This window comes from Pristiophorus japonicus, chromosome 13 (assembly GCF_044704955.1).
Source record: "Pristiophorus japonicus isolate sPriJap1 chromosome 13, sPriJap1.hap1, whole genome shotgun sequence".
Lineage (NCBI taxonomy): Eukaryota > Metazoa > Chordata > Chondrichthyes > Pristiophoridae > Pristiophorus > Pristiophorus japonicus.
In genome coordinates, this window is record NC_091989.1 from 9,800,869 (window position 1) to 9,825,884 (window position 25,016).

General features: G+C 45.0%; 1 protein-coding gene across 1 annotated transcript in view; it reads left to right on the forward strand.

Moving 5' to 3' along the window:
* itih2 (inter-alpha-trypsin inhibitor heavy chain 2) overlaps window positions 1-25,016 on the forward strand; it is an 81,460-nt gene that overhangs the window by 43,678 nt on the left and 12,766 nt on the right. Inside the window, exons 11-16 of the mRNA XM_070898377.1 lie at window positions 4,779-4,904; window positions 11,571-11,752; window positions 13,550-13,735; window positions 15,020-15,159; window positions 17,970-18,142; window positions 21,077-21,214. Coding sequence (XP_070754478.1) covers window positions 4,779-4,904; window positions 11,571-11,752; window positions 13,550-13,735; window positions 15,020-15,159; window positions 17,970-18,142; window positions 21,077-21,214 — 945 coding nt within the window. The remainder of the gene's footprint in view (window positions 1-4,778; window positions 4,905-11,570; window positions 11,753-13,549; window positions 13,736-15,019; window positions 15,160-17,969; window positions 18,143-21,076; window positions 21,215-25,016) is intronic.

Consider the following 25,016-nt stretch of genomic DNA (forward strand, 5'->3'; position numbering starts at 1 on the left):
GAGTCTCAATGCGAGGAGCATTCGTAATAAGGTGGATGAATTAACTGCGCAGATAACTGCTAACGGATATGATGTAATTGGGATTACGGAGATATAGCTCCAGGGTAACCAAGGCGGGGAACTCAACATCCAGGGGTATTCAATATTCAGGAAGGATAGACAGGAAGGAAAAGGAAGTGGGGTAGCATTATTGGTTAAAGAGGAGATTAACGCAATAGTAAGGAAGGACATTAGCTTGGATGATATGGAATCTATATGGGTAGAGCTGCGAAACTCCTAAGGGCAGAAAATGTTAGTGGGAGTTGTGTACAGACCACCAAATAGTAGTAGGGAGGTTGGGGATGGCATCAAACAGGAAATTAGGGACGTGTGCAATAAAGGTACAGCAGTTATTGTGGTGACTTTAATCTACATATTGATTGGGCTAACCAAACTGACGGCAGTACGGTGGAGGAGGATTTCCTGGAGTGTATAAGGGATGGTTTTCTAGACCAATATGTCGAGGAACCAACTAGAGACCAGGCAATCCTAGACTGGGTCTTGTGTAATGAGAGAGGATTAATTAGCAATCTGGTCCTTGGGGAAGAGTGACCATAATGTGGTAGAATTCTTCATTAAGATGGAGAGTGACACAGTTAATTCAGAGACCAGGGTCTTGAACTTAAGGAAAGGTAACTTCGATGGTATGAGATGTGAATTGGCTAGGATGGACTGGCGAATGATACTTAAAGGGCTGATGGTGGATAAGCAATGGCAGACATTTAAAGATCACATGGATGAACTTCAACAATTGTACATCCCTGTCTGGCGTAAAAATAAAAAGGGGAAGGTGGCTCAACCGTGGCTAACAAGGGAAATTAGGGATAGTGTTAAATCCAAAGAAGAGGCATATAAATTGGCTAGAAAAAGCAGCAAACCGGAGGACTGGGAGAAATTTAGAATCGAGCAGAGAAGGACTAAGGGTTTAATTCGGAGGGGGAAAGTAGAGTACAAGAGTAAGCTTGCAGGAAACATAAAAACTGACTGCAAAAACTTCAAGAAATATGTGAAGAGAAAAAGATTAGTGAAGGCAAATGTAGGTCCCTTGCAATAAGAATCAGGTGAAATCATAATGGGGAACAAGGAAATGGCAGACCAATTGAACAAATACTTTGGTTCTGTCTTCACTAAGGAAGATACGAATAACCTCCTGAAAATAATAGGGGACCGAGTGTCTATTGAGAAGGAGGAACGGAAGGAAATCCTTATTAGTCGGCAAATTATGTTAGGGAAATTGATGGGATTGAAGGCCGATAAATCCCCAAGGCCTGATAGTCTGCATCCCAAAATACTTAAGGAAGTGGCCCTAAAAATAGTGGATGCATTGGTGGTCATTTTCCAACATTCTATAGACTCTGGATCAGTTCCTATGGACTGGAGGGTAGCTAATATAACACCACTTTTTTAAAAAGGAGGGAGAGAGAAAACAGCGAATTATAGACCGGTTAGCCTGACATCGATGATGGGGAAAATGTTGGGATCAATTATTAAGGATGTAATAGCAGTGCATTTGGAAAGCAGTGACAGGATCGGTCCAAGTCAGCATGGATTTATGAAAGGGAAATCATGCTTGACAAATCTTCTAGAATTTTTTGAGGATCTAACTAGTAGAGTGGACAAAGGAGAACCAGTGGATGTGGTGTATTTGGACTTTCAAAAGGCTTTTGACAAGGTCCCACACAAGAGATTGGTGTGCAAAATTAAAACACATGGTATTGGGGGTAATGTATTGACGTGGATAGAGAACTGGTTGGCGAACAGAGAGCAAAGTGTAGGAATAAATGAGTCCTTTTCAGAATGGCAGGCAGTGACTAGTGGGGTACCGCAAGGTTCAGTGCTGGGACCCCAGCTATTTACAATATACATTAATGATTTAGACGAAGGAATTCAATGTAACATCTCCAAGTTTGCAGATAACACTAAGCTGAGTGGCAGTGTGAGCTGTGAGGAGGATGCTCAGAGGCTGCAGAGTGACTTGGGCAGGTTAGATGAGCGGGCAAATGCATGGCAGATGCAGTATAATGTAGATAAATGTGAGGTTATCCACTTTGGTGGCAAAAACAGAAAGGCAGAATATTATCTGAATGGTGACAGATTAGGAAAAGCGGAGGTGCAACGAGACCTGGGTGTCATGGTACATCAGTCATTGAAAGTTGGCATGCAGGTACAGCAGGCATGTTGGCCTTCATAGCGAGAGGATTTGCATATAGGAGCAGGGAGGTCTTACTGCAGTTGAACAGGGCCTTGGTGAGGCCACACCTTGAATATTGTGTACAGTTTTGATCTCCTAATCTGAGGAAGGACATTTTTGCTTTTGAGGGAGTGCAGTGAAGGTTCACCAGACTGATTCCTGGGATGGCAGGACTGACATATGAAGAAAGATTGGATTGACTCGGCTTATATTCACTGGAATTTAGAAGAATGAGAGGCAAAATCATAGAAGCATATAATATTCTGATCGGATTGGACAGGTTAGATGAAGGAAGAATGTTCCCGATGTTGGGGAAGTCCAGAACCAGGGATCACAGTCTAAGGGTAAGGGGGTAAGCCATTTAGCACTGAGATGAGGAGAAACATTTTCACTCAGAGAATTGTGAACCTGTGGAATTCTCTACCACAGAAAGTTGTTGAGGCCAATTCATTAGATATATTCAAAAGGGAGTTAGATATGATGCTTACGGCTAAAGGGATGAAATGGTATGGAGAGAAAGCAGGAATGGGTTACTGAAGTTGCGTGATCAGCCATGATCATATTGAATAGTGGTGCAGGCTCAAAGGGCCGAATGGCTTACTCCTGCACCTATTTTATATGTTTCTATGTTTCTATGAGACGTTAAACCGAGGCCCCGTCTGCCCTCTCAGGTGGATGTAAAAGATCCCATGCACTATTTCGAAGAAGAGCAGGGGAGTTATCCCTGGTATCCTGGCCAATATTTATCCCTCAATCAACATAACAAAAAAACAGATTATCTGGTCATTATCACATTGCTGTTTGTGGAAGCTTGCTGTGCGCAAATTGGCCGCCGCGTTTCCCATATTACAACAATGACTACACCCAAAAGTACTTCATTGGCTGTAAAGCGCTTTGGGACGTCTGGTGGTCGTGAAAGACACTATATAAATCCAAGTCTTTCTTTCTTTCTTACACACTGGCAAACTTCGTAGAGCCATTAGGGGAACTCTTCAAGTTTATTTCGACACTATTATTCCTTCTTCATGAGGTGGCTTCCCATCCTGATAATTTGTTAATTGCTAGTGAATCGTCTGTGGTGTTGCTCATGGTCGGTTGGTTAAAGCATTGCTTTATAACAACAGGAGCATTGAACACATGTAATGCACAATCTATTCATCTGCTACTAAGGTGGAATTTATGCCTAACTTGTCTCTTTATGACTGCAAAGTCTAATTAATATATATATATAGGGACATCCTTTTTTTATTTGCTCAAGGGATATAGGCAATGATGACAAGGCTGTAATTATTGCCCATAGGTAATTACCCTGAGAAGGTGATGGTTGGCCACCTGAATCTCTGCAATCCTTGCAATGATGGTGCCCAGGAGGGAATTCCATGTTTTTGACCCAGCAACAATAAAAGGATGTTGCTAGTTGGCTGAGTCCAGGGTGGGGTGTGACTCGGGAGAGAACATGATGTTCCTAGCTCTTGTCCTTCGTGATGGCAGAGTTCACAAGGCTGGGAGTTGCTGTCAAAGCGAGCTTGCTGAGTGCTGTAATGCACTACATGCTGCAGCCACACTGCAACGGAGGGGGTGGATATTGAGTCCAGTGACAGGGCCACCGATCAAGTGAACTACTTTGCCTGGGATGCTGTTGAGCTTCTTGAATGTTGTTGTGGCTACACCAATTCAGGCAAGTGGTGTGTATTCCAGCACACTCAAGTCAGGACTTGTAGATGGTGGAGAGCCTTTGAAAGATCAGGACATGAGTCACTTATTGTAGCGTATCAAGGGGGAGAAATTGGGGCTGTTTGTGCCTCCTGTTAGTGCCCTTGAAGGGGGGGGGGGGGGCGCTAACAGGGGACAAACAACTTTCCACTTGGGCGCGATGCCGTTAACAACTCCCGCTAAATTCCGCAGGAGTTATTTTGTGCTCCACTTGCTCTCGGGGGCGGTAAGCCCCAAATGGTGAGCGGGGTGGGATTTCTGCGCCTGGCGCAGGAACTTTCGCCTCGTGCTGTTACCGCCCCCAAACGGGACGCTATCCAATTTCTCTGCCCCCCCCCCCCCTTAGTTTCTGCCCTGCTCTTAACATAATGTTGCTATAGCTGAGACCACTTAAAGTCTGGTCAGTGGTGCGTGAGGTAAATTTGAAGCTATTTGCTGTTGGTGAGGAAAGGTTGCAGATTGGCAGTGATTGTAAATCCCTGGCTCACGTTTTGAACAAATCAACAAGAAGCAAGTGCCTTTATTTCTCTTTCTTTTGTATATGTTTTCCACATTTGACATCTGAAGCGTAAAGGACTCGGCACAAGTTCAGTGCCCATATCTATATAGATATAGACCAGTACAAAATAATGAGATTTCTAAAAGATGAACAGTTGTAGTCACCAGTTTTTTTAAAAAGGGAAATTTGTCTTTAAAAGTGAAGCAAATCTAAAATAAATCATGCAACTACTGCACCTCACTATCTCCAAGTTGCTCCTCTGATTGACCCATCAACAGCATTTCCCACTTATATTGCATACATTCATTAACAGTTTTCAATATTTCTTTTAAATAGGAACAAACATTAATGAAGCAATTCTCTCGGCCATTTATATACTAACGGAAGCCAATAACTTGGGTCTGCTGGATCCTCGCTCTGTATCGCTCATCATTATGGTTTCGGATGGAGACCCGACAGTAGGTAAGCACAATCTGAGAGTACTGTGGTTAAATATGGGCGATTACAATACACCAAGTTACATCGTGTCTACAGCACAGAAACAGGCCATTTGGCCCAACCGTTCTATGCCGTCATTTATGCTACATATGAACCTCCTCCCACCATTCTTCATCCCACCCCATCAACATAACCTTTCTCCCTCATGTGTTCATCCAGCTTATCCTTAAATGCATCTATGCTACTCACCTCAACTGCTCCTTGTGGTAGTGAGTTACACATTCTTACCACTCTTTGGGTAAAAAAGTTGCTTCTGAATTCCTTCCTGGATGTATTAGTGACTATGGATAAGGTGTAAGCCATTTAGGACCGAGATGAGGAGAAACTTCTTCACTAAGAGAATTATGAGCATGTGGAATTCTCTACCACAGAAAGTTGTTGAGGCCAGTTTGTTAGATGTGGCCCTTATGGCTAAAGGGATCAAGGGGTATGGAGAGAAAGCAGGAATGGGGTACTGAAGTTGCATGATCAGCCATGATCTTATTGAATGGTGGTGCAGGCTCTAAGGGCCGAATGGCCTACTCCTGCACCTATTTTCTATGTTTGTATTATGACCCCTAGTTTTGGTCTCCCCAACAACTGGAAACTATCTCTCCACTTCTACCCTATCAAACCCATTCTTTATCTTAAAGACCTCGATCAGGTCACCTTGTAGCCTTTTCTTTTGTAGAGAAAAGAACCCCAGCCTGTTTAATCTTTCGTGACAGTTCTAACCTCTCAGTTCTGGTATCATCCTTGTGAATAGTGCAAATAAAATTAGGCAGAAACACCTAACGATTTCCAATGTAAACCACCTACTAAAGTAAAGTTGTGATAACTTGCCCTCTTTAAGGCCACAAAGTCTAATTGTTGTAAGTTGGTGCATCCTCAGTCCATTGAGGATTAGTTGCTATCCTAGAGGGGATTTGAGGAGAACTTTTTTCACCCAGAGGGTGGTGGGGGTCTGGAACTCACTGCCTGAAAGGGCGGTAGAGGCAGAAACCCTCACTGTATTTAAAAAGTACTTGGATGTGCAAAAGTGCTATAACCTACAGGGCTACAGACCTAGAGCTGGAAAGTGGGTTAGGCTGGATAGCTTTTTGTCGGCTGGCGCGGACACGATGGGCCGAATGTTCTCTTTCTGTGCTGTAAATTTCTATGATTCTTTGATTCTGTGATTGGCAGGTACTTATAATTTGCTATAGGTGATAAGAAAACAGTCTAAAATAATCACCTTTCTTTTTCTGTTATAGCTTTAAGATCTTGGTAGCCTAATGTACTATTAGTCGCCTTTGAATTCAAAGAAACCCATAGTCTAATGATTAGAATTTATTTAAATAACAGAAAAGTGTTTTTGAAGTATATGTGAGGATATGTCTACTGTATGGTAATATCCAGGAATATTTCCTGGGTGCATTTTTTTTCCAAAAGCTTAATGAAGGTTAAGAGTGCTTGGCAATATTTGTGTTTTAATTGCCAGTGATTTCTTGTGGGACATTCAAACTTTATTTGGACCTTTTCAGAATTGCATTTTTCACTCAATGCAATATTAGTGATGAATATGTAGGAAGGACCTATTTCCCTTAGCAGAGGGGTCAACAACCAGGGGGCATAAGAGGTTTAGAGGGGATTTGAGGAGAACTTCACCCAGAGGGCTGCGGGGGTCTGGAACTCACTGCCTGAAAATGTGGTAGAGGCAGAAACCCTCATCACATTTAAAAAATACTTGGATGTGCACCTGAAGTGCCGTAATCTACAGGGCTTCGGACCTAGAGCTGGAAAGTGGGATTAGGTTGGGTAGCTCTTTGTCGGCCGGCGCGGACATGATGGGCCGAAATGGCCTCCTTCCGTGCTGTAAATTCCTATGATTCTATGATTCTATGTAGCATGTTCATATGAATTCCTTTTTATTTTAATAAAGACCCTTATTTATTTTAAATGGGGTAACATCATAATCAGAATGGAAGAACTTGCATTTGTATAGCACCTTCCTTGTCCTCAGGATGTATCCAAAGCTTTTGAATTATTTTTCAAGTGTGGTTACTTGTTTTCTAAACAAACACTGCAGTTAATTTGCAAACAGCAAGGTCCCACACACCGCAATTAGATCAGTAGCTAATTAAACTGTCTATGCTTTTCTCGAGTAAAAAGGCCCATTTCTCTGAGTCTATTGTGATAACTAAGGGGGAGAAATTGGGATCATTTGCGCCTTGTGTCAGCGCTCCCCGGGGGAATGCTAACGGGGCGCAAACGACTTTTCGCCTGGCTGCGGCATCACCAGCAACTCCCGCTAAATTCCGCAACATTTGGTTTTGCGCTGCGCCTGTAGCGCCCCCTAGTGACCCTGCCAGAGAAAGCTGGCATGCAGTGCTGTCCCGGGGCTCTAAGGGAAGGAATGACTGCGTGAGGTACGTGTGATTGATATATTGTTTTTAACGAGTTATCTTTATTTGGGGTGAGTAATGTATCGGGAATGTTTTTTGTAGTTTTTGTTCCAATTCTTTTTTTTTTTGCGGGAGCGGCCTCTGCTCAGGCACTACGAAGCCGGCTCTTTAGCACGGGATATTCGGTTGCTCACCCGGCCTAGCGCTCTAAGAGAAGTGTGGAACGCCTCCCTCAGTGCCCCGTCCCACTGTCAGGACGCAACCACTGATTTTTTTTTGGCTGCCGTTGCTAACCATTTTCCGGCTCAAAATTTAGCGACTGCCCGACATAAATGCCTTAAAAAACCTTCACCGAATTTCCAGCTCATTATCTTGGTTAGCACTTCAGTGCAGTACTGAGGGACTGCTGCACTGTTGGAAGTGCCATCTTTTGGATGAGACATTAAACCGAGGTCCTCCCTACCCTCTCGGGCAGATGGAAAAGATCCTATGGCACTATTCAAAGAAGAGCAGGGGAGTTCTTCCAGTGTCCTGGCCAATATTTGTCCCTCAACTAACACCTAAAAATGTTTGATCCGATCATTTATTACAGTACTGTTCGTGGGTGCTTGCTGTGTGCATATTGTCTGCCGTGTTTCCTACATTATAATAACGACTACACTTCAAAAGTACTTCAATGGCTGTAAAACACTTTGGGACGTCCTGAGATCATGAAAGGCACCTTGTCAAAAGCTTTATAAAAAATAAAATGTGCAATGTCTACAGGGCTACCTGTATCCATTTAAAACTGAGATGAGGAGAAATTTCTTCTCTTAGAGGGTTGTAAATCTGTGGAATTCTCTGCCCTAGAGAGCTGTGGAGGCTGGGTCATTGAATATATTTAAGGCGGAGATAGATCGATTTTTGAGCGATAAGGGAGTAAAGGGTTATGGAGAGCGGGCAGGAAAGTGGAGCTGAGTCCATGATCAGATCAGCCATGATCTTATTGAATGGCGGAGCAGGCTCGAGGGGCTAAATGACCTACTCCTGCTCCTATTTCTTATGTTCTTACGTTCGTATATCCATCAAACTCGTAACCTCCTTGAAAAATTCAATCAAGTTGGCAAGACATGACCACTTTTTGCAGAAGCCATGTTGCTAGTTTCTAATAATCCTTCTGTCAAGGTGCTCATACAGAGTATTCTTAATGATCCCTTCCAACAACTTTCGTATAACTATCATCAAGCTAATGGACCGAGAATTTCCCGGTTCTGACTGTTCCATTTTTGAATATCGGTACAACATGACCCTCACTGCAGTCAATAGGAATGACTAAAGACTCCAGCGAGCTATTAAATATATAAGCAGGGGCCTCAATTAGCACAGCTCCCATTCTTTGATCAGCCTCAGGTAAGTGCCGTCTGGATCACCAGCTTGATCCAATTTGCGACCCTTTATTCTCTCCAGGATTACATCTGCATCCACTTAGACATTCACAAATCCACATTGCATTAACGGTAACTGAGCATAATCGGTAGGAGTGAAGACGGATGCAAAGTAACCATTTAAAGCCTCTGCCATGACCTGGGAGTTCACCTGGATCTGCCCTGAGTAATCCTTCAATGACGCTGCGAAGCCCTTTATCGCCCTCTGACTCCAAACATAATTAGAAGAGATTTCACTCTTGCTATCGCAATTATCCACAGTAAAGTGAAAGGTGCAGGGCAACGGGTTTGATCAGAGAGGCTTAGTTTGATCAATTATCATCATGGGCAGTCACTCGGAATCGAGGAAGACTTGCTTCCACTCTAAAAGTGAGTTCTCAGGTGACTGAACAGTCCAATACGGGAATTACAGTCTCTGTCACAGGTGGGACAGACAGTGGTTGGAGGAAAGGGTGAGTGGGGAGTCTGGTTTGCCGCACGCTCCTTCCGCTGCCTGCGCTTGGTTTCTGCATGCTCTCGGCGACGAGACTCGAGGTGCTCAGCGCCCTCCCAGATGCTCTTCCTCCACTTTGGGCGGTCTTTGGCCAGGGACTCCCAGGTGTTGGTGGGGATGTTGCACTTTATCAAGGAGGCTTTCAGGATGTCCTTGAAACGTTTCCTCTGCTCATGATACAAACTACGGAACCCACCATGGTACCCCATACGCCAGTGGGTTTGTCTTACAAAGTAGAACTGCTCTCCTGTTCTTTCAGCCTTCTCACAGCACGTCGCTGCCTGGCTGCTTATTCCTATGCCTAAAACAGGCTGTCTTGATGGTGTCCCTGCCCGTTCTTTTAAAAGCCCAACTGAGGTGTCAGCTTTTGACAAAACTGGCAACTAATCTGCCCACCGCCCTGGAGAAAATTACACCAGTCCAACCCGGCAACAGCTGCCCCTGCTGTGATCCATTAAATGACCATGCGACAAGTGCAAAATTTTGCTGGAATTTCAACGCATCTTTCATTGTTCCGAAGATTGTCAGGGTTTCAGTCTGAAACCTCAATAAACACTACAGGCAGTATTTTAGACTTTTATGTTTTCAGGGCGATAATGGCGGAGGGGCGGGAAAGTTGGCGGCCGGGAACAGTTTGCGCCTCAGTAGGCAAGTTTGGGCAGCTGGGCCCTGAGTCAGGGGGCGACAGCGCTACGGGAGGCGTTGTACACCTCTATCGGGGCGTTAGGGTGGGAAACTCCCGAGCTAAAGAGTCAGGCTGGGAGTGCTCCGAGAGAGGCCCGGAAGGGGAGGGGGGGGGTGGGGACTGAAAACGCCCCACAAAAACAGTCCCAAAACATCGCCCGCGTCACAACACAAATCGCTAAAAAAAAATTTAAAGAAAGAACAATCACACTTACCTCAGGAGCCCATTACCTACCTCTCCGCCAATGGGATGGTTGGACCGCCCTGGTTTCCCAGGTAGTCACTGCGGGGCGCACCTCCGGGCGGACGGGTCAGGCAGCAGCTTAAACCCGCGTCGGGTTTGCACACCGGGCGCAGCTCTTCCCGGCGGTGTTGCTCCGCGCCGCGGCAAAAATCCGAGCCGAGGATCACCACGGGGCGCTGGAGGCTGACCACCCGCTCAGAACACCTCACCGGCGCCATTGCCACTGCTCCGGGGCGTAAAACAGAGCGGAGAGGACCGGGAAATCCAGCCCTTGCTGTCCTATAAATTGAACAGGCTGTAAATTAACAGACATTTTAAAATCACCCATATCAAGCTCCATTCCACGGAAAAATAGATAAAGAATCTCCAAATGCGAATGGCTAATATGATGATTGTAAATGGTGTGAATTTGTGCAGTGTGATATTAGCATACAAACAAACTAAAGATCCCACAATACTCCCCCTACTCCAATGGGTTGGGTTATACCAATATACTGTACCAATATTGCACCGTGTGATGTTACCCCAAGTATCTTGGAAGCCTATTTACTCTGTTTAGAACAACTGCGGAGGTGATAATTGCTTTTTAATGTTTATTTTTTAAACAGTTATTTTCCACCTTTACATGGCAGCCATGGCTCAGTGGGCAGCACTCTCGCCTCTGAGTCAGAAGGTTGTGGGTTCAAGTCCCACTCCATGACTTCAAGCACTTAAATCTAGGCTGACACTCCAATGCAGTGCTGAGGGAGCGCTGCACTGTTGGAGGAGCCGTCTTTCAGATGAACCGAGGCTCTGTCTGCTCTCTCAGGTGGACATAAAAGATCCCACAGCACTATTTCAACAGAAGAGCAGGGGGGTTATCCCTGGTGTCCCGGCCAATATTTATCCCTCAATCAACATCACTAAAAACAGATTATCTGGTCATTGTCACAGTGCTGTTTATGGGAGCTTGCTGTGCGCAAATTGGCTGCCACGTTTTCTACATTACAACAGTGACTACACTTCAAAAAGTATTTCATTGGCTGTAAAGTGTCTTGGGATGTCCGGTGGTCGTGAAAGGTGCTATATAAATGCAAGTCTTTTTCTTTTTTCATATTGAAGTATTTGGATGTGATCCTTGTGTCAATCAACGTGGTGTATACATTTTAAGGCTCTACTCTGATTTATAAACAAGGCTTACAATGCACCTTCTGTTCACTGTGCTGCCCCTTCAAATGATATTTATCTATTATCTATCAGCATGATAAATCTGAGTGTCTGCAATAAGATTCACTGCCGAATAATTAACCCTGAATCATCCGTTCAGAAACAGCGGCTGTTAACAAGTGAATTAATTACCCTCTATAGGTGTATTTGGTATATTCAAAAAATATTTGCGCAAAGCGCAATTCTAAATCTTCAGAATTTGACTTTAATATGAAGGTGAAATTAAATTGAGCGCCATACAAAAGAATGTCAGGAAACACATGCAAGAAGAATTCTCCCTCTTCTGCCTTGGAATTGGCTTCGACGTGGACTACGACTTCCTGGAAAGGATCGCGCTCGAAAACCGAGGCGTCGCTCGGCGCATCAATGCGAATGTCAATGCATCCAGCCAACTGACGGTAATGCATTACTAATAAACTTCAGCTCCAACCCTTTGCTGCTCCTTTCCCTTCCGCTTTAACTCTCTTTTTCTGTTGTCAACTCAGTTGTGGTTGCCGCGGTGACAATAAATCCAATTCTTTCAGTGATATATTCTTTACGACATCACTAACAACACACACCCGACAAGATGGCTCCGTTGCACAAGAAACTTATCATGAGCCCTTGTCACATGATGCTTTTATTATTGGCATCAGTAGTTGTATTACCACAGTAGTCCACCAGGTGGAGCTCAATATTACATTTTCCCCACATCCTTTCTCCTTTTCCGGGCAGAAGGTGAATGGGCTGAACTGGCAATTAATTTTTAAAAGTACTATTATACATTCATTACCCCGAATTGAACAAAGCAAATTATATACTAAAGATAGTACGTATTTTATTAATATATTTTTCTTGGACAGACTGATGGTAAGAATCATAATTTCACCCCCAAGTCCTTTCCTAGATCTTTTACATGTTTATATTGGCAAGCATTAAGTGAGCATTGTCTCCATTTGTCCTGGGGCCAATATTTATCCCTCAATCAACATCACTAACACAGATTATCGGGTCATTATCACATTGCTGTTTGTGGGAGCTTGCTGTTCACAAATTGGCTGCCGCGCTTCCCACATTAAATAGTGACTAAAAGTACTTTTCTAAAAGTCCTTGTAAAAGGTTGTAAAGCGCTTTGAGATGTCTGGTCGTCGTGAAAGGCGCTATATAAATCCAAGTCTTTCTTTCCATTTGAATTATTTTATCCTGCTCTATTTGTTTTAATTGTTTTGTTATTTTGCGTATTCATTTACTGGTTCTATTTTTCCCACTTCAGCTTGTACCCCATTTTAAGGTTGCTTTACTTTTAGGATCTCTTTACCGCAAGGAGACCGGCTTCACGGTCTCCCTGCCATCGCCTCTCCCAGGCCAGGTGGAACAGAGAACCTGGAGTGGTGGGAGTCAGCCTGCTTCTGACTTTTCCCTTTATCCCTGTGGGGAACAATGCAAGGTCACCACTTGACGGCATGAGTCCACATCCAACTGTGTCAGGGAGCGGTCCAAGCACTCCATGGAGCACTATATGAGTCCATGGTAGCATTGTGGTTATGTTATTGGACCAGTAATCCAGAGGCCTGGACTAGTGATCCGCAGACCGGAGTTCAAATCCCACCACGGCAGCTGGGGAATTTAAATTTGGTTAATTAAATAAATCTGGAATAACACGCTAGTATTGGGAATGGTGAACCATAAAACTGCCAGATTGTTGTATAAACCCATGTGGGTAACTAATGTCCTTTAGGGAAGGAAATCTGGCCGCCCTTACCCGGTCTGGCCTACATGTGACTGCAGACCCACAGAAATGTGGTTGGCTCTTAATTGCCCTCTGAAATGGCCCACTGAGACACTCAGTTGTAACAAACCTGCTACACAGAAATATAACAGCACTGTGGGAGCACCTTCACCAGATGGGACTGCAGCGGTTCAAGAAGGTGGCTCACCACCACCTTCTCAAGGGCAATTAGGGATGGGCAATAAATGCCGGCCTTGCCAGTGACGCCCCCCCATCTCAGGAACAGATAAAAAACAAAAAACGTCCAACTACTCCGTGTTGCAATGTTTGTCAATCTGTCATCCAGTTTTCCTACTAATGGTCAGCCCCACCTCTGACACAGGGGCATGAATTAACACTCTGTGATATTACCGTACTGACATGTCGAAGCATTCATGCCCAGTTTAGATGCAAGTTTTCAGGCTGTGACTCTAATTGTGAATGACAGGATTTCTACGAAGAGGTGGCCACGCCACTGTTGAGAAAGATCGAGATGTACTATCCCGGCGATGATGTGGCAGAAGTGACACAAAATAGTTTCGACAAGTATTTCAGCGGCTCTGAACTAATTGTAGCAGGAAAATTGACAGACAAGAGCTCGTCACTTTTACAGAGCCTGGTGACAGCGTGTTCAGTAAGTGCATGAAGCGATGCGTTGATCTTAACACAATTGTTTGTGTATTAGTCATCAATCCTTATATTCCCACTCATGGGGGAATCTAGAACTGGGGGGGCATAGTCTTAGAATAAGGGGCCACCCATGTAAAACTGAGTTCTCTCAGAGGGTTGTAAATCTGTGGAATTCTGTGCCCCAGAGAGCTGTGGAGGCTGGGTTATTGAATATATTTAAGGATAGACAGATTTTTAAGCGATAAGGGAATAAAGGGTTATGGAGAGCGGGCAGGGAAGTGGAGCTGAGTCCATGATCTTATTAAATGGCGGAGCAGACTCGAGGGGCCAAGTGGCCTACTCCTGCTCCTATTTCTATGTTCTTACTCAACTTATCAGAAATACCTTGAATAAAATGCATCTGATTTGCTCACATTAAAATATCCAATCATAACTTGACAATCACACTCTTAAGTAAACTTAAAGATTCTGTTTCATTTTTAATTTTATGGACCGGAATAAATCATTTCATGTGTGCACAGTGCGGTAAATTGAAGCAAAGCTACAGAAAATGCTGGAAATCTCAGCGGGTCAGGCAGCATCTGTGGAGAGAAACAGATTTAATGTTTCGGATCTGTGATCCTTCCTCAGAACTGGAAAAAATCTGGAACTTTTTTCCAGTTCTGACGAAGGGTCATCGACCTGAAACGTTAACTCTGTTTCTCTCTCCACAGATGCTGCCTGACCTGCTGAATATTTCCAGCATTTTCTTTTTTTATTTCAGATTCCAGCATCTGCAGTATTTTACTACTGAAAGTTACAACAGCAATAAAAAAAAAATCAAGGAGAAATTTCAGGAGCATCTACTTTCTGTAGCATGCTCCTGTGACAGCACCAGACGTTACCGGTGGATTTGTGTGGTAGCGCAGTCTGTGGTGTTAAGGTGATTGACCGAAGAACCAAAGACGACATGAGGAAAAACTTTTTTTACGCAGTGAGTGGTTAGGATCTGGAATGCACGGACTGAAAGGGTGGTGGAGGCAGACTTAATCGTGGCTTTCAAAAGGGGAATTGGATAAGTACCTGAAGGAAAAATAATTGCAGGGCTACGGGGAAAGGGCAGGGGAGTGGGACTAGCTGAGGTGCTCTTGCAGAGAGCCAGCACAGGCTCGATGGGCCGAATGGCCTCCTTTTGTGCTGTAACCGTTCTATGATTCTGTGATTCTGGAGTGTAGGCCAGTGACGAAATTAATGTAATGCACCAATGTGAAACCCTGATGTGTGCTTTATATCTTCTGTTCTTTTTCAGGCAAATGATGACCTAACGTTTCAAGTAGATACCCCAACAGATGAACTTGACCAGATGCTGGCTAAGCAGAAATATGTTCTTCCAGAGTTTACAAAGCAGCTCTGGGCCTACCTTACAATTAACCAGTTGTTAGCAGAGAGGTTAGTAGTCTCGGCCAGCCATACCTGTAGCTGGATTTTAGGCTTTTCTGCTTCTGGGGCGAAAACAGAGGCTGGGCGGCGAAGTTACCGGCGCTTTGGTAAGGAATTTTCGCCATCTGGGCCCTGCGTCAGGGGACGCATCGCGAAGGGAGGCGTTGTACACCTTTTGTGGCGCAAAAATGGGAAACTCACAAACTAATGTGCCGGGCCGTGTGCGCTCCAAGAGAGGTCTGGGTGGGGGAGGTGGGGGAACCTTAAAAAACACACAAATACATTCCCAAAACATTGCCCACGCCACCACAATACAAATCACTGAAAAAATTAAAAGGATAAACATTCGCACTTACCTGTGGAGTACTTTATTTAACCTTCCTCTCCGCTGCCAGCTATGCTGGACTGCTCTGATTTCACAGGCAGTCATTGCAGTTCTGCTTCCGGGTGGACGGATCGGGCAAGCGGCCAAACTCCTGCCGGCGTCGCAACCAGGGGCATTGCACGCCGGGCGCAGCTCTCCCCGGGCAGTGCTGCTTCGCGTGGTTGCAAATACGGACCGGAAGATCACGGCGGGGCGCAGGAAACCTCACCGCTGCCTTTCACGCCGCTCCGGAGCGCAACCCCGAGCGCAAAGGACCAGAAAATCCAGCTTCTTATCTTTGTTTATTTGATAATCATTTTTGTTTACTTGTTCCTTTATTCCACACCTAGCTTTCTTCCCTTAGTATCAGCCATGGCTCAGTGGGTAGCACTCTCGTCTCTGAGACAGAAGGTTGTGGGTTTAAGTCCCACTCCAGGAACTTGAGCACATAAATCTAGGCTGACACTCCCAGTGCAGTGCTGAGGGAGTGCTGCACTGTCGGAGGTGCCGTCTTTCGGATGAGACGTTGAACCGAGGCCCCGTCTGCTCTCTCAGGTGGACATAAATAATCCCGCAACACTATTCCGAAGAAGAGCAGGGGAGTTATCCCTGGTGTCCTGGCCAATATTTATCCCTCAATCAACATCACTGACAAAACAGATGATCTGGTCATTATCGCATTGCTATTTGTGGGAGCTTGCTGTGCATAAATTGACTGCTGCGTTTCGTACATTGGAACAGTGACTACACTTCAAAAGTGCTTAATTGGCTGCAAAGCACTTTGGGGTCTCCGCTGGTTATGAGAGGCGCTATATAAATGCAAGTCTTTCTTTTTTCTTTTCTTTTTTCCTCTCCTAAAAGCACTAACTTATGCTCAAGTATCATTCTGCAGGTGTTGATAGCATTCTGGTATCTTGCCTAAGTGTGCTTACGCAGTGTTGACATTAGATAGTGAGCATGAGTAGGAATTCTAGCTACTTGTCCTCTCCTTAGCCAAGGGGAACTAACACCAATTGAATGCCCCCAGCTAAGATCAGCTAACTGAACTCAAGCCAGGGATTGGATTTGTATGGCTGAGTTCCAAGCTGGATTGCTGAGCGGGTTACCCATCCTCGAAAAATATACTTACCAGTTGAGTCACTGAGGGAGTCTTGTAAACTTTTTTGAACAAAGATTGTTAATTTTCCTTTTTGTGCCACATTCTCCCGTTCTTCATTTGGGATAACATGACAATCTGGGACTTGGCATCTTTGTACCTGCTATCATTGTGACTCAAAATCACCATCCAACAGGATGCACTGTGACTAGAAAAGAAAGATTTGGATTTATATAGCGCCTTTCATGACCACCGGACATCTTAAAGCGCTTTATAGCCAATTACAGTATAACTAGTTAGGGTTGCAAGTACACTGGGTAATGTTTCTTCCCAAGTGGATAAATAGGCCATGACTTTTTTTAGGGTGGTGGACACAGATTCAATAGTAGCCTTCAAAAGGGGATTGGATAAATACTTGAAGGAGGGAAAAGAATTGCAGGTGTATGGGGAAAGAGCGGGGGGAGTGGGGTTAGCTCGATTGCTCTTCAAGAGAGCAGGCGCAGACTCGATGGGCCGAATGGCCTCCTTCTGTGTTGTCCTGTTCTACGATTCTATAAGAACATAAGAAATAGGAGCAGGAGTAGACCATTTGACCCTCGAGCCTGCTCTGCCACTCAATAAGATCATGGTTGATCTGATCATGAACTCAGCTCCACTTTCCTGCCTGCTCTCCATAATCCTTGACTCGCTTATCGCTCAAAAATCTGTCTATCTCCGCCTTAAATTTACTCAATGACCCAGCCTCCACAGCTCTCTGGGGCAGAGAATTCCACAGATTTACAACCCTCTGAGAGAAGAAATTCCTCCTCATCTCAGTTTTAAATGGGCGGCCCCTTATTCTGAGACTATGCCCCCCCCTAGTTTTAGTTTCCCCTCTATGCTCTGTCCATTATTTTAACTAAGATGATAACCTGTTTAAAATAAATGGTGTACGTCACCATTAAAAGAGGAAATGAATTTGTACCATATCACACAACACAACTTCTAATTGTTAAAGATTCCTGACGCCAATAAACCTTCAGAATAATGTATTTGATAACAGATACAACAAATTATCCACCAACCACAATTGTAGTGCGCATTCTCAGTGTTCCTAATTCTTATGTTCTTATAACCAATAAGGGAATTAAGGGTTACGGGGAGCGGGCGGGTAAGTGGAGCTGAGTCCACGGCCAGATCAGCCATGATCTTATTGAATGGCAGAGCAGGCTCGAGGGGTTAGATGGCCTACTCCTGTTCCTAATTCTTATGTTCTTATGTTCTTATGCATTATTAATATTATTTCAATTGTTCTTTTTGTCAGCCAGAATGGTTTATTCCCATAAAGATAAACTGCACTCAATTTCCGTTTCACAACAGGGTGCTGGCCCAATCGGCTGTACAGAAGAGGAATATTACAAGCAGAATTTTAGCTATTGCTCTCGTTCACCAATTTGTGACACCTGTAACTGCCATGTTGGTGGAAAGTGAAGAGACTGGTCAGAGGTTTTTGGCAGATTCCCCAAAGGACAACAGAAATGGATGCTGTACAGGTTAGTTAGCACATATAGCTCAAGTAACATAAAGCATTGACAATCCTCTATGGAATTCTCTACCCCAGAGGGCAGTGGATCCTCAATCGTTGAGTATATTCAAGACAGAGGTCGATACATTTTTGGGAACAAAGGGAATTAAGGGATAGTGCGGGCAAGTGGAGTTGAGGTCAAAGATCAGCCATGATCTCAATGAATGGCGGAGCGGGCTCGAAGGGCAAAATAGCCTACTCCTGCTCCTACTTCTTATCTTCTTACGTTTACGAACATAAGAACATAAGAAATAGGAGCAGGAGTAGGCCATTCGGCCCCTCGGGCCTACTCCGCCATTCAGTAAGATCATGGCTGTTCTTCTACCTCAACTCCACTTTCCTGCACTGTCCCCATTTCCCTTGATTCCCCTAATTTCCAAAAACCTAGCGATCTCTGTCTTGAATAGACTCAAAGACTGAGCCTCCGCGGTACTCTGGGGTAGAGAATTCCAAAGATTCACCATCCTCTGAGTGAAGAAATTTCTCCCCATCTCAGCCCTAAATGGCCGACCCCTTATTTTGAGACTGTGTGACCCCTGGTTCTAGACTCCCCAGCCAGAGGGAAACATCCCCCCTGCATCTACCCTGTCAAGCCCTGGAATAATTCTGTATGTTTCAATGAGATCACCTCTCATTTTTCTGATATGGCCCTGGGGTGAAATAAAACCCTACATCAAATCAATACAGGTGCGCCCCGAATTCGGAACTCCGAAAACCGGAATTGTCCCAAAAACCGGACATTTTGCCAGTCATCTGGAATCCGGAATCATTGTTCGAAAACCAGACATTTTTGAGGCGAAACCCGAATCTGGCACGGATTCGGTTGAGGATTCCGGATTTCAGACAACAAAATCAAGTCTGAAATCCAGAATGCTTGACCAAATCCGTGCTGGATTTTGGGTTTTGCCAGTATCGGATTCGGTCGAGAATTCCGGATTTCAGACTTGATTTTCTTGTCTGAAATCCAGGAAAATCGGAATGGATTCTGTCCCGAGGATTCCGAATTTCGGAAGTTGTACCTGCATTAGAAACTGTGACCTGTCACTTGCTTTTTTTCCCTCTCTTTTAGTGAATTGAGCTTAAAGGAGAAGTAAAGTCTCGGGCAACAATCCCTCATTGCAGATTGAAAAAAGATAAAATGGGCCTGAATTTGCAGTCGGAAGCTTCGGGACCGCAATAAATCTATGCACCTAGCTGATGGCCCTGGATCCAGAGAGACTCACACTCCTGGGTCTGTGGGTGTAGGCCTGCATAGAGGCCCACGTATCCCAGGGACACAGGCAGTCCGCACGCGCCCCATGGATCACGTAGGCCAGCCCAACCAATCAGAAAGGGGGATCCCCATTCATGCTGACCGGGATTCCATTTACGTACGGAATCCCCATAAGCTGAATCGGAATCATGCAAAAAATACATCTACACAATTAAAACAAAATTATTACATTTTTAAAATTAATTAAAATACACTTTCATCAAACATTTAGAACAAAAATGTAATCCAGAACACAAGAACATAAGGATTAGGAGCTGGAGTAGGCCATACGGCTCCCCTCGAGCCTGCTCCGCCATTCAATAAGATCATGGCTGATCTTCGACCTCAACACTTTCACACCCGATCTCCATATCTCTTGATTCCCTGGGAGTTCAAAAATCTATCGATCTCAGCCTTGAATATACTCACCGGCTCAGCATCCACAGCCCTCTGGGGTAGAGCAGGCCAAAGATTCCACGTAGTCTGCGGGCCTTTCTGGTCACTCCTTTTATAAAATAACAAACCCTGCACCCCCGCCCAGCCCAGCCCTGCCTTTTCTCCTCCATGTCTCATTGGATGGAGGTTACTATGGGTTCTTCTTCTTCTGAGGCAGTCCCTCGGAGTCGAGGATGACTTGCTTCCATACTAATATGAGTTCTCAGGTGACTGGTGCGTCCAACGCGGGATCTACAGTCTCTGTCACAGGGTGGGGCAGACGGTGGTTGGAGGGACGGGTGGGTGGGGGTACTTGGGTTGTCGTGCGCTCCTTCCGCTGTTTGTACTTGGCTTCCGCATGCTCCCGGCGAAGAGACTCGGGATGTTCGCCGTTTTCCCGGATGCATCTCCTCCATTTAGGTCGGTCTTGGGCCAGGGATTCCCAGGTGTCGGTGGGGATGTTGCACTTTATCAAGGAAGCTTTGAGGGTGTCCTTCAAGCATATCCTTTGCCCACCTGGGGCTCGCTTGCCGTGTCGGAGCTCTGAGTAGAGCGCTTGTTTTGGGGTGACTAGTGTCAGGCATGTTATATTTGCAGGCTATAGATATACTCTCTGTGTAGTCACTGTATAGTTGCATCAGATGGAGACTTGTTACCTGATGTACTATCAATTAGGTTTACACTGTGTATATACTATGCTGGCAACACTAGAGGGTGCAACTGGTGGAGACCCGGGTTTCCTGCCCCTGTGGCAGGGGCTGTCTACCAGAGGGCACTGGGGAGACCTGAGGGTCACCTGCATAGGTGTGCAGGGCCCAGTATAAAAGGCTGCCCACCATGCTTGTGCCTCACACTGGAGTTACGAATAAAGGACCAAGGTCACTACAGTTTGAGTACAACACATTGCCTCGTGGAGTCATTCATAAGTGCATTACAGACATAACAGGGCATGCGGATGATGTGGCACGCCCATTGGAGCTGGCCGAGTGTGGTCAGTGCTTCGATGCTAGGGATGTTAGCCTGAGCGAGAACACTGGCGTTGGTGCGCACTTGTCGGCACCTCGAACTTTTGTAACATCTATGCTTACGCAAACTGACTCAGCTCGATGTAGATGTTTTAACAATCTCCCGATGGAAAAAAAGTTCTACTGTTACGTGCCTAAATAGAAATAAATGAACAGATTATGCCCTGACTTGATACACTTTCTGTTGAAGGAGCACCTATCATTGGAAAGAAGGCAGTTAGCATTCCAACTTGGGCTACAAAAAATTTCGGTACTCCTCAACCTCCTCAACAGCAGATTCGTCCTGAAGTGGCCTCCAAACCCGGAGTGTCAGTTCCTGTCACATCAGGTAATGATCTTGTATTTGTTGCTTTTAGAAACATAGAAACATAGAAAATAGGTGCAGGAGTAGGCCATTCGGCCCTTTTGAGCCTGCACCACCATTAAGAAGATCATGGCTCAGTACCCCTTTCCTGCTTTCTCTCCATACCCCTTGATCTCTTTAGCCGTAAGGGCCACATCTAACTCCCTCTTGAATATATCCAATGAACTGGCATCAACAATTCTCTGCGGCAGGGAATTCCACAGGTTAACAACTCTCTGAGTGAAGAAGTTTCTCCTCATCTCAGTCCTAAATGGCCTACCCCTTATCCTTAGACTGTGTCCCCTGGTTCTGGACTTTCCCAACATCGGGAACAATCTACCCGCATCTAACCTGTCCCGTCCCGTCAGAATCTTGTATGTTTCTATGAGATCTCCTCTCATCCTTCTAAACTCCAATGTATAAAGGCCCAGTTGATCCAGTCTCTCCTCATATGTCAGTCCAGCCATCCCGGGAATCAGTCTGGTGAACCTTCGCTGCATTCCCTCAATAGTAAGAATGTCCTTCCTCAGATTAGGAGATCAAAACTGAACACAATATTCCAGGTGAGGCCTCACCAAGGCCCTGTATAACTGCAGTAAGACCTCCATGCTCCTATACTCAAATCACCTAGCTATGAAGGCCAACATACCATTTGCCTTCTTCACCGCCTGCTGTACCTGTATGCCAACTTTCAATAACTGATGAACCATGACACCCAGGTCTCGTTGCACTTCCCCTTTTCCTAATCTGCCGCCATTCAGATAATATTCTGTCTTTGCGTTTTTTCCCCCAAAGTGGATAACCTCACATTTATCAACATTATACTGCATCTGCCATGCATTTGCCCACTCACCTAACCTGTCCAAGTCACCCTGCAGCCTCTTAGCGTCCCCCTCACAGCTCACACCGCCACCCAGTTTAGTGTCATCTGCAAACTTGTCAAAAGCCTTTTGAAAGTCCAAATACGCCACATCCACTGGTTCTCCCTTGTCCACTCTACAAGTTACATCCTCAAAAAATTCCAGAAGATTTGTCAAGCATGATTTCCCTTTCATAAATCCATGCTGACTTGGACCGATCCTGTCACTGCTTTCCAAATGCGCTGCTATTTCATCCTTAATAATTGATTCCAACATTTTCCCCACTACTGATGTCAGGCTAACCGGTCTATAAGTAACTGCTTTCTCTCTCCCTCCCTTTTTAAAAAGTGGTGTTACATTAGCTACCCTCCAGTCCATAGGAACTGATCCAGAGTCAATAGACTGTTGGAAAATGATCACCAATGCATCCAGTATTTCTAGGGCCACTTCCTTAAGTACTCTGGGATGCAGACTATCAGGCCCCAGGGATTTATTGGCTTTCAATCCCATCAATTTCCCTAACACAATTTCCCACCTAATAAGCATATCCTTCAGTTCCTCCTTCTCACTAGACCCTCGGTCCCCTAGTACTTCTGGAAGGTTATTTGTGTCTTCCTTCGTGAAGACAAAACCAAAGTGTTTGTTCAATTGGTCTGCCATTTCTTTGTTCCCCATTTAAATTCACCTGAATCCGACTGCAAGGGACCTACGTTTGTCTTCACTAATCTTTTTCTCTTCACATATCTATAGAAGCTTTTGCAGTCAGTTTTTATGTTCCCAGCAAGCTTCTTTTCGTACTCTATTTTCCCCCTCTTAATTAAACCCCTTTTCCTCCTCTGTTGAATTCTAAATTTCTCCCAGTCCTCAGGTTTGTTGCTTTGTCTGGCTAATTTTTATGCCTCTTCCTTGGATTTAACACTATCCCTAATTTCCCTTGTTAGCTACGGTTGAGCCACCTTCCCAGTTTTATTTTTACTCCAGACAGGGATGTACAATTGCTGAAGTTCATCCATATGATCTTTAAATGTTTGCCATTGCCTATCCACCCTCAACCCTTTCGATATCATTTGCCAGTCTATCCTAGCCAATTCACGCCTCAAACCATCAAAGTTACTTTTCCTTAAGTTCAGGACCCTAGTTTCTGAATTAACTGTGTCATTCTCCATTTTAATAAAGAATTCTACCATGTTATGGTTACTCTTCCCCAAGGGGCCTCGCACAACAAGATTGCTAATTAGTCCTTTCTCATTACACATCACCCAGTCTAGGATGGCCAGCTCCCTAGTTGGTTCCTCGACATATTGGCCTAGAAAACCATCCTTAATACACTCCAGGAAATCCTCCTCCACCATATTGCTACCAGTTTGGTTAGCCCAATCAATATGTAGATTCAAGACACCCATGATAACTGCTGTACCTTTATTGCATTGCATCCCTAATTTCTTGTTTGATGCTGTCCCCAACCTTACTACTACTGTTTGGTGGTCTGTGCACAACTCCCACCAGCATTTTCTGCCCTTTGGTATTCCGTAGCTCTACCCATACGGATTCCACATCATCCAAGCTAATGTCCTTTCTTACGATTGCATTAATTTCCTCTTTAACCAGCAATGCCATCCCGCCTCTTTTTCCTTTCGGTCTATCCTTCCTAAATGTTGAATACCCCTGGATGTTGAGTTCCCAGCCTTGGTCACCCTGGAGCCATGTGTCCGTGATGCCAATTACATCATACCCATTAACTGCTATCTGCGCAGTTAATTCGTCCACCTTATTCCGAATACTCCTCGCATTGAGGCACAGAGCCTTCAGGCTTGTCTTTCTAATACACTTTGCCCTTTTAGAATTTTGCTGTAATGTGGCCCTTTTTGCTTTTTGCCTTAGGTTTCTCTGCCCTCTGCTTTTACTTTTCTTCTTTCTAACTTTTGCTTCTGCCCCCATTCTACTTCCCTCTGTCTCCCTGCATAGGTTCCCATCCCCCTGCCATATTAGTTTAACTCCTCCCCAACAGCACTAGCAAACACTCCCCCTAGGACAGGTGCAGACTGTCCGGTTTGTACTGGTCCCATCTCCCCCAGAACCTGTTCCAATATCACAGGAATTTGAATTCCTCCCCTCTGCACCACTCCTCAAACCACGTATTCATCTGAGCTATCCTGTGATTCCTACTCTGACTAGCACATGGCACTGGTAGCAATCCTGAGATTACTACTTTTGAGGTCCTACTTTTTAGTTTAGCTCCTAGCTCCCTAAATTCATCTTGTCGGACCTCATCCTGTTTTTTACCTATATCGTTGGTACCTATATGCACCACGACAACTGGCTGTTCACCCTCTCTTTTCAGAATGCCCTGCACCTGCTCCGAGACATCCTTGACCCTTGCACCAGGGAGGCAACATACCATCCTGGAGTCTCGGTTGCGGCCGCAGAAATGCCTACCTATTCCCCTTACAATCGAATCCCCTATCACTATCGCTCTCCCACTCTTTTTCCTGCCCTCCTGTGCAGCAGAGCCACCCACGGTGCCATGAACTTGGCTGATGCTGCCCTCCTCTGATGAGTCATCCCCCTCAACAGTACCCAAAGCGGTGTACCTGTTTTGCAGGGGGATGACTGCAGGGGACCCCTGCACTACCTTCCTTGCACTGCTCTTCCTGTTGCTCACCCATTCCCTATCTGGCTGTGTACTCTTTACCTGCGGTAAGACCAACTCACCAAACGTGCTATTTATCATGGACAGTTTTATTTACAGTTCACTTTCTTCCCAACTGGATGAACTTTTTAAAAAAAAACTGTATTTAAAATTCAGTCTGGTATTGGAGCCTAATAGTCAAAGATACATAAAGGTAGCAGAAATTTAACCTTGCAAAAAAAAAGAAAGACTTGCATTTCTATAGCACCTTTCACGACCACTGGACGTCCCAAAGCGC